The following is a 10,621-nucleotide window of genomic DNA, read 5'->3' as shown; positions in this document are numbered from 1 at the left end:
TACTGCAACGTGCAGGAACATCACCAGCATCTCCCAGTAGGATATATTCATTTTCTTTGTGCCAAGAATATGAGCAATGATACTGCATGGTTTAATTTAATAGATCTGCCTCTTCTAACAGAAAGGTAACAGATATTTTATACAAATGTGAAATGTGCCCAGTGAAGCCTGGACAGATTTAAATTCCTTAGACTTCCCTCTTTATTCAATGCCAGCAAAATTAAAGGACTTATGATCCTCCTAGTATTTTTTTTTTCCCAAAATGTAGGCTACCTGCTTTATGGACTTTGAAGGGAGAGAAATAGTTTTTTGTTTCTGATATGAGAATATGTTTTTTAAAATAATAATTTCCCTTCATATATGAAACTCCATACTGGCTTGGATACTGGTTATGTTTTTCCTGAAGACTAATCTGATATACTTCAAATCCAACTGCAATCAAGTCTGGTTGATTTAAATTGGTACAAACTACTGATATAAGCCAGGTAAACACAAAAGTGAGAACAGAAAGAGGCCCTGTTCTGTTGGCAGAGCAGGTAAATACAGCTCGGAAACTTATTTGTGGAGTTACATAGTTTGCAGTAAGTAAATTACATCAAAAGATTATTACCTATCACAGATCAGTGCTGAGGAAATGGTACTTCGTTGATTCTAAATAAAAATGGAAGGACTTTTGGATGTAGGTCATTAAACACTGACTTAGGAAACCATTTTTTTCTGGCATATTTTTTCTCCTCTGTGGTGTACAAAGGCAGTTGGGTAATTTTTGCAGTTTCTGTATGTAAGAAATACTTATCCTTTAATCCTTAAATCACAAACATTGGGTATAAATTCACATCAAAAGCAGCCAATAAAAGTACAAAATAGGGATGAGCAAGAGTATTTTAGATTAAAATTACTAGAGTTGGAAAGAAGTGTCACATAATCTCAGCTTCACAAGCACCGGAGCAAGCTGAAGAGGATTTGTTCTGTTTCATTTGAAGACTGATCCAGTAAGTTACAAGGAAGAGAAACTATTATTCTAACAGGGAGGATTTCACAATAATCATAATCCATAACTCTACCTAAATTTAATTGAAAGTTCATTCTTTTTTGTCTGATACCTTTTAATCATCAATGCTATACAATGCTTTTGCTTGAACTGGCAAAGCACATGGGAAAGAAAGTTAAACCAATCATTTTGGTCATAAATTAGGACACTTGCACAGCTGCAGCAATTGCTTTCATTTCTAAATATTAAAACAAATGACTGCTCTCACATAACCTTGAGGAGCAAGATTCTCATCATTTATATTGTGGTATAATTCACATGAGTGAATATAAGGTTCTGATGGAACAAAACCTAATTCCTCTTCATTCCCTCCCCAAAGTGCTCCAGCTGGTAGCATGGCCATATTTGCAGCATCAAGTTCCAGACTCTGTGTATTCAAGAGGAAAAAGAAAAACAAACCCCCAGCCTCTGATATACAACTTGCTTTTGAAAGCAGCATCTATTAGTTTCAGATCCTGATACTTGGGATATTTCTTAAATCTTGCCTGGAGCCGTGCATGACAGGTATGAACCATGGGCAATGACAACTACTATCTATGCTTCCCTTTTTCGAAAATACACAAATTGGCTGGTTAATGTTTATATAAGCCCAGTGTAAGTGTGTCTGATTTACTGCACCAATATCTACAGCTGTAGACAATCTGTTCTACTCAACAGCATTTAAATGACCTTAGTGATGTACAATGGATATCCCATTATCCCATTAACCACAAGGTGCAGCTTTGGGCAATAGCAGAAATGCTCCTTTATTTATATGCACAGTGATTTATTTTTTTTTGCTCAACTGCTTTTACAGCTTCACCAAGTTATAGAAGAGTCAATAGCTGACTTAGTGACTCTGACAAACTAAGTAATACACTGTACATACTCATTGCTAGAGAAGAAAAATGTTGGGTTTATTTTTGTGACCTTTAGATTCAGCAAAGTGGCTAAAATCAATTTATAGTTCAAAGAGATTGGATGATACCCACACTAAGCAATGAAATTGCTTCCATATTGATAGTGTGCATTACACTACAACGCTAAGGTAACAGTCATTGATTTGGATACAGAACAGGAACTGAAAGTGGGTTTTTTCCAGCATGTGAGGTTGGGGAACAATGTGACAGTTTTCAAGCCAATCTGTCTTAAATACTTATGAAAAAGATTTAGAAGAAAACCAAGAAATCTGACCTAGTAACTACTGTTATTAAGGAATAAACATGAGTTCTCTTGGCAAATCAGTCTGTGCAGTAAAAAGGGGACAACCATGCAGATTGTCCCTAGGGAACCATACATTGAATTATGAGAATTTCTTTGAGAGAGAGCAGGACTGGATGACTGATGAGTGGTTGCTATGCTATTGCCACTTTCTGCCTGAGGTCAGGACCCAGCTTTTCTTTTATCCCAGCAGAAGACCTCTTCTAATGATCAGTCCTCAGAGATTAATGGGACCAGCTGAGCTTCACAGTTCCCTAAGGAAGATGATTGCTCAGGGTACGAACGATACTATTGAAATGCTCTAATTATCTGTTGCCTTTAGTTGTTGGTATAGTTATCCTTACATGACAGTTTGTTTATCATCATCTTCCCAGGTGACCTTGGAGAACAGATGCCTTGGGGAAAAAGAATTAGGAAAGAAGGAAAGCAGAGTGACACTGACATGTGTCATGTTCTGATCTTACTGAGGAGGAAACAGGTTTCGAAAGCCTATGCCAGTGCTGTGGCAGAAATACAGATGTGGTGATTTATATCATCTAGTAGGTCCTGTTGTGAAGAATTCTCCTCGGTGGCAAATAAGATGGTTAACCTGCTGAATCTCAGCTCGCAGTGTCAGATAGCCCTGCAATAAGACCCACTGGCCGCTCATCAGGTAAGAGTGTTCACAGTCATAGAAGAGCCTTCAGTGTCTTGACTATTAATTACATCATACTGTAATGCTAAACCTCTTTAAAATTCCAAAAATTGGGAAGTACCTGGTCTGAGGACTCTGGTACAGATCCGGCCGTTGCCAAAAAGCCCTGCTGGGCATCGGCCACACACGTATCCAACGTAAGGGGGTTTCCGGTCAAAGCAGAACACTCCAGGAAAACAGGGCCTGTTGGCACAGGTGGTGATGTGTGACAGTGCTGCTTCATGGCCTAAAAAAGAAGGGAGTTCAAGCATGTTTATCTATAAGTTCTCAAATCAAATACATATATAAAATAAAGCAGTGACTGTGGAGCCTGACTAAAGCTTTATAACTGCTTTTATTCTTTTAAAGTCTACTTAATGCAGAATGTTCCCAAACCTTGAGCCAAACATGAGAATGTCCTGTAGGCACAGTGTAACAGAACAGCTGTTTCTCATTAAAGCAAGATTTATTAGTCCTCTAATTACATGTTTTCAAGCTTATTACTCAAAGTTGTTTGGCATTTATCATGGATAATATAGAAATTGTAATTATCAGCAAAAGTGAAATATTAACTGAGAAATTGTATTATTCAACATCCTTTTGATCTTTCATAATTGGAAGGTAATCAGAAATCTTACAGCACATGTCTTTAAAAATACACTCTCAAGTACATATGTTTCTGATGTAGAAATCATCCTTAAAGTGTCAAACCTTATATGACAGGAGCCTACTTTAATTATCTTAGAACTATGTGCAAAAATTAACACTCCTGTAGTATATAACATTTTATCACTTATGATGTCACCGTATAGCAAATATATATGAACTGCCTGTGAAATATTTAATAGTGTCAAGGCAGAGAACAGATGATGAGTAAAATCTTAATGATGGTTGTAGATCTTTTTAAAATTGCCTTCAGTGAGGTCTGCATCATGATTCTCAAGTACTTTCAGCATTATTCTTGCACCTTGCCTACAACTTTGTGATGGATACCTGTAAGAGGCAAGTTCTGGTTAGGTGTTGCCTGGCTTGGTACAGATACACAAAAGTAGGTGAGAAAAAATTTAAAAATCTGATTTTACATGTGCCCAACACAACAGGTGTCCCAACACTGCTCCTCACTTTCACAATAAAACCACCTAAAAATGCAATAACTTTCAGAACTAGGCCAACTTAGCAGCATGAGGGTAAAAACCCCTGTTAGAGAGCACTGTAGTGCAGGAAAAAGCAGCTGCCACACTCAAGTTCATATTTCAAGATTTGATCTTCACTCGTGCTCAAAACTCAGTCTTAATTCAGTGGCTGCCTGTCAAACACTGAAATAAAATGTCAGTATCACTTGGCATTGGCAAGCTGGCGTAAGCTGTCATTCTTATCATCTTGCTTTCCATTGATCACTAAGATTTGGAGTGATTTTTCTTCTGCCTCAGAAGGGATGTGATTTCTAGTTAAGCCTGACCACTCTGCTTGCTGTTACTGTCATGGCTCTCTTCCCATGTAATGCTGTTTAGCAGCCACCCAGCCTGACGTACTGAGGAGGGGGTGGATTTTTAACTGTATCTTTCCCAGATGTATTATAAACAGCTAACTCATGTGTACTGTTAAGGAGGCAAAATGGATGATTTCTGAAAATGGCAACTGCAGCAACCAAAAAAGATTTCATATCCTTGTATACCTATCATGTCTATCACTTATGCTAAAATTCTTACTAATAGGAGAATCCTTTGCCTCCAAGGGCTGCAATAGCCACTTACCCTCTGCCTTGCTCAAATCACCTTTGACATTGCCTTTTTCAATGCTGAGAGCTTTTGTAGTGTCAGCAGCAAGCACAGCTGTGAAAAGAAAGCAGAGAGACAAGGAAACAAGGTGTTAGAGCTTAGCTGTGATTGATGATAAAAAGCAACAGTAACAGCAAATCAGATAACCTAACAGAAGTTTATTCTGGAAGCCAACCATCAAGCAAATAAAGGCAAATCAGATGAGTCAGCTGCTGACATGCAGCAGAGCTTCAGCATGGATACAGGAAAAATTACTGTGCTCAAACTTACTGAACTTTGCTTATCTGAGAGACATGTTTAATATGCACATTCATCTTTTATTGAGCTAAGGGCAGTAAGGAGGCCTCAATTCCCCAGGTATCAGACAGCTTTGTTACTTGGATGAAGGTGCTACACTGCACACTGGGGCCTCTGCTCTGCCTGGTTCCTGCCTCTCCTTGGAAGCTTCTTTCTGAAATGGTGTTGTGCACACTTGTTGGCTTTGGGTAGTCCAGCTGCAAACTTTGAATGCATCAGAGTACCTTAAATGTTTCCAGCGATGGTGCCTCCACCATTTCTCTGGGCAATCTGTTGCAGTGCTTCACCACCCTTATTGTAAAGAACTTCTTCCTAATGTCTAATCTAAATCTACCCTACTCTAGTTTAAGGCCATTGCCCCTCATCCTATTGCTACATGTCCTTTTAAAATGTCTCTTCCCAGGTTTTCTGTAGTGCCTTTGGGTATTAGAAGGTGCTCTAAGGTCTTCCTGGAGCCTTCTCCTCTCCAGGCTAAACAACCCCAGCTCTCTCAGCCTATCTTCATAGAAGAGGTGCTCCAGCCCTCTGATAATATTTTTGTGGCCATTCTCTGGAATCATTCCAATGGGTCCATGTCTCTCTAGTGTTGAGAGCTCCAGATCTGGACACAGTATTCCAGGTGGGGTCTTATGAGAGTGGAGTAGAGGGGCAGAATCAGAATCCCCTCCGTTGCTCTGCTGGCTACACTTCTCTTGATGCAGCCCAGGGTATAAGTGCCCTCTGGGCTGCGAGTGCACATTGTTTGCTCATGTCCAACCTTTCCTCCACTACTGCCCCTAAGTCCCTTTCTGCAGGGCTGCTGTCTATCACATCATCCCTTAGCCCACTTCTCCAGCTTGTCCAGGACATTCTGGATAACATCTTGTCCCTCTGGTGTATCAATTGCACCAGTCACCTTGGTGTCATCTGCAAACTTCCTGAGGGTGCCCTTGATCCCACTGTCTGTAGCATTGATGTAGATAGTAAACAGCACCAGTCCCAGTACAGACCTCTGGGGGACACCACTTGTCATCCCTCTTCACCTGGACATCAAGCCATTCACCCCTACCTCCTGGATGCAACTATCCAACCAAGACCATACCCACCAGACGATGCATCCATCAAATCCATATCTCTCCAATTTTGAGAAAAGGATGTTGTGGGAGACTGCATCAAAGGCCTTGCAAAAGTCCACACAGATGACATTCACTGCTTTTCCCTCATCTACTGATGTAGTAACTCAGTTTCCTCACAGTTAATATCTGTAATCTGTGTAATCTTTTTCTTTGGAAAAACCAACAAACAAATGAACATGAAACACTTCAAGTGTTGAGTTCTCTCCTTCTCGCTGATCAAATGTTATTTTTCAAGGTGATTTGTGTGTATATGAAATGAGCAGCATGTGAGTAGATGACATCCTGTGCATCGGGAAGGTCTCAGCAGAGTACAAAGTCACTGTAGTCTTCCTACTAAAGAGTCTGTTGCCCCAAAAAGCAAATACTGAGCAAGTATTAAATTGTTCTTAGCCTTTTTGTTCACTAGCTGGGGCCTGTGGCAGGATTTTACACCAAGCATGGTCAGCAGCTGTGGACTGCATCCTCTAATGAAAGCACACCTTGGAAACACAGGTGAAAGGAGGTGAAGGATTTGCACATGGACCTTCTTCCTCTTACCCTACATGCTTTTTGCCCAAAGGAAAAGTAATCCTGGGAGTACTCCCCAAGTATCATAGAATCATAGAATCATAGAATCTTAGGGGCTGGAAGGGACCTCGAGAGATCATCTAGTCCAACCCCCCTGCCAGAGCAGGGTCACCTAGAGTATATCGCACAGGAACTCATCCAGGTGGGTTTTGAATGTCTCCAGTGAGGGAGACTCCACAACCTCCCTGGGCAGTCTGTTCCAGTGCTCTGTCACTCTTACAGTAAAAAAATTTTTTCGGATATTCACCTTGAACCTCCTATGCTCCAATTTACACCCATTACCCCTTGTCCTATCACTGGTCATCACTGAGAAAAGCCTAACTCCATCCCCCTGACACTCACCCCTTACATATTTGTAAACATTGATGAGGTCACCCCTCAGTCTCCTTTTCTCCAAGCTAAAGAGACCCAGCTCCCTCAGCCTTTCCTCATAAGGGAGATGTGCCACTCCCTTAATCATCTTTGTAGCTCTGCGCTGGACTAGGCACCCGCTGCTCCCTGCCTGCCCTCTGCTCCCTGCCTGCCCTCGTGCGGCTCTCTGCCTCTCCGCCTGCCCTCGCGCCTGCCACGTGTCTCCTCTCTGGAGGCCGCTGCCGCTCTCTCTTCTGCGCTGCCGCGTGCTCAGATGAGGCTGCCAAATGGCCGCTTTTCAAACCTTGCCGCCGTTCACAGCCACACCCCCTGCCACGTCAGCCTTCCTCTCCTCTCCCTCGCAGGCTTCCCGCTCAGACTCGGGTCTCCTGGCTCTGCCCCGGCTTCACCGTCTCTGGGAAGCCCGGCTCCCTCTCAAATCCTCAGTAAATTTAAAGGAACAGCTCTCACCGCTGCCGGTGCTGCTGCCGCTCTCTCTTCTGCTTGTTCTGCTAACTACTTGTTAGTGGGTGGTGTAATTAGAAGTGAAATAGTGGAGAATAAGGGGAAGGTCCTTGGCAAATTAGCTGGCATCTGGAAAATATTTTTTTTGTATGCTATGGTGTTCATTCTAATCAAAATGAAACTAAACTGCAGTGAAAATAACAAACAGGGACCAATTTGCAATTATCCATATTAATATAACATGACAATAGTCTGCTTTGTATATTTAAAGGTCCATACTTAAAGCAGGTGGCAAAATACTCAGTTAAGGACAACAGGAGTAGAACTGAACCCAATTTTTTTCCCCATCTATTAAAATAAATAATGCAAATCACTTACGTTTGCAAGTTTTACCATTTCCCTCCATCCCACTGGGGCAAATTCCACATGCATATGATCCAAAGGTATTCATACAAGACACTCCAGGAAAACAAAGACTCTCTTCACATTCATTCCTGTCTTCCTGACAAGTAAGCCCTGTGGCAAAACAAAAGGGAGGTTAATAATCAAGAAAAAGTCCCTGTTTAATCCTCATCTCAAATGTTGATGCAGACTTCAGTCTTGCTTCTCAGCTGTAAACTCATTACAGGGTACGTCACTCAAGTTATTCCCCACTGTTTCACTTAAACCTGCTCTTATCACACTGTTGATTACTGTTGTTACTGGTATCAGAAGTGCTGAACTTGAGTCTGCTGCTCATAGAAAACTGTGTACGTTAAATGAATTATTTCCCCTGCATTTCATATCTTTGTTGCTGCTTTTGTTGCCTTGTTTATATAAGATCTTTGTCGTGTACTGAAGAAACCAATGAATGTCACCATTTTGGCTTTAGGATATGAAGAGCTGTGTACTGACCTATTGTGCTTTTCATTTCTATGTGAATCTCACATAACAAATAGCTTATTTTGAACCAGCCTGATAGAGTCTGGCTTACAAACCTTACAAAAAGATCAGATTGTTTTTTAAAAAACAATTTTTTCTATTTAAAATTAAAAATTGAACAAACTTTCCGAAGATGTCTCTGAGCCACAGTGCTAGTGCAGAGAAGATAAGCTGCTATAGCATTTGAACCCAAAACAATGTGTCTTGGCTATTGCTGATTTTGGAAATAGGATTGTTAAAATCCTTTGAAGCAGCTGATATTCAAATTCACAGCTCTGGATGATTTAACAGGTACCTATAGGAGAAGGTGACCCAAAAGTTAAAATTACAAGCTGAAGAGCAAATGATGCAGAGTAATCACATAAAAAGTCATTAAAAACTCCCTCAGGCTTCAGGCATGTGTGCTGCTGGCTCTGTGCTCTTGAGAAAACTTGCTTGGCTACTGCTGGTTACCAGAATATGCAGCCCTGAGAACAGGTTGTAAACTAGGCCATATCACTTCTGTAAGGCATGTTCTTTGTCCCTTGTAGGAAGACTCAAGGAGACTGGGACACCTTCTCCAGAGTCCAGGTGCCTGCTTTGGCCATGCCACAAGGTATAGAAAAGTTTGGTCCATATCAGATATCCACCTTTAACATGAAAGAAGATTTAAGGATAAAATAATATTTTTCTCTTTCAAAAAAGAAATTTGTCAGAGTGGAATGAATCACAGGATGATAAAACCAGAACATTATTATTCATCATCTACAACATAATCTCTCATTGCTTCAGCATTTCAGATAGCTTCCACTCTTCCTTTCAAGTTAAAACAGCATCTCCATATAAAAAACTCAAATTGAAGTCTCTCTTGATTGAGCTACCTGTAAAAAGTTACTGACATCACCTTCTCATGCCTGCTTTGTCTTGTGGAGAAAAAGGAAAAGAAGAAGAAAAAAGAACAATAGCACAAAAGCCACATCCCCATCTCAAGCTAAGTTGTTCTGGTTCTGCATGTTTCTTGCTTCTCTTGTGTAACTTGGACATCACATAGTGTTGCAGGGCTTAACTTACTTTTTTTCCTCCCCCACTACATTTTGGATTACTATTTCTGTTTTCTAATTTAGTTAGCACATTCAGAGCATCAAGCTGCTTTACTCTGATACTGCTTTCTAATGACATAGTGGGAAATTATTAGACATCACATTCTGGAAAATATTGAGTGAGTTACCCTCTGATTAGATTAGCAGTTATTTTCTTTCTCTGAGTATCATATGAACACTAAACATGATACCACAGACAATGAAAGTAGGAATGAAGTTTCCAGTTTCAGTAACTACAGTAACTCACTTCATCAGTCCCCTCTCCTCCCTCCTACATTCTCTGGTTTTGCTGCAAAGGGCTGGCTTTAAAATCTCAGAAATAAGAGAATTACAAAGAGCAAAGGAAAAAGGATACCAAAGGATACCAAAAGCATCGAGCTATATTTTAAAATTCAGTCACTTCGCTGACACTTGTAATGCAAAGGTGGAACTATGCAAGCACTTCATTTCACTGGGATTTTATGTTAAACAGTATCTGATCAATTTAGGCATAATGATAACCTGCCTGAATCTGAGGACAAATGTTTGCAAAGTCTGAAGCTTGGCTGGAGGTTGCTAAAGAAGCAGCAGAAATGGACAGAAAACTGTCTGCAATAGGAAGCGTCAATTATTCTGTTTGCATGACCTCCAGTGCACCGCAACACAAGGGAGTCTCAGTTCTCTTGGCACTGCTACAGCACAAATAAAAATAATAGGAATAAAAGGTCTTCAGGTTGCAATGTTGAAACATCTGTTTCTGTGTCAGCTTGATTTCTCCATCCCTGCATGGGAAATTGGCTGAGAAGATAAAGTCCTTTTATGCTTCAAGTGTAGTTGACCACCTACAGATGCAGAGAAAGGCTCTTGGACTGTGTTCACATTAAGCTGACTCTAAGCAAACACACAATCTTTTAGGGATTCTGTGGTTATAACACATCATGCACAAATCTTGATGTTTGTTTTTTTTTTTCAATTTCCTCAAATGTAAAATGAAATTTTCATTCCATCTTCCCCCTGGTCCCAGTTTCATACTGAATGTTACACGTGTAAAGAAAGAATGGTTTGTGACTGAGATACAGTTTTCAAGGTTGAGTTCTGTTCTCAGGCAGGTGATGTTCTTGCTTTCACTGGCCAAAAGGTGAAAC

The 10,621-nt window shown here is 40.6% G+C and overlaps 1 protein-coding gene across 1 annotated transcript in view; it reads right to left on the bottom strand.

Annotated features, from left to right (window-relative positions):
- Positions 1-2,569: 2,569 nt before the first annotated feature.
- The window catches only part of LOC104391153 (von Willebrand factor D and EGF domain-containing protein-like), an 88,426-nt gene continuing 80,374 nt past the window's right edge, over positions 2,570-10,621 (bottom strand). The window contains exons 17-19 of the mRNA XM_010000388.1: positions 4,679-4,756; positions 3,007-3,171; positions 2,570-2,646 (exon numbers count right to left, since the gene is read on the bottom strand). Of these exons, the coding sequence (XP_009998690.1) occupies positions 2,570-2,646; positions 3,007-3,171; positions 4,679-4,756 (320 nt within the window). The remainder of the gene's footprint in view (positions 2,647-3,006; positions 3,172-4,678; positions 4,757-10,621) is intronic.

This window comes from Chaetura pelagica, unplaced genomic scaffold (assembly GCF_000747805.2).
Source record: "Chaetura pelagica isolate M959 unplaced genomic scaffold, ChaPel_1.0 scaffold386, whole genome shotgun sequence".
NCBI lineage: Eukaryota > Metazoa > Chordata > Aves > Apodiformes > Apodidae > Chaetura > Chaetura pelagica.
This window is presented reverse-complemented; position numbering and strand designations above follow the sequence as displayed.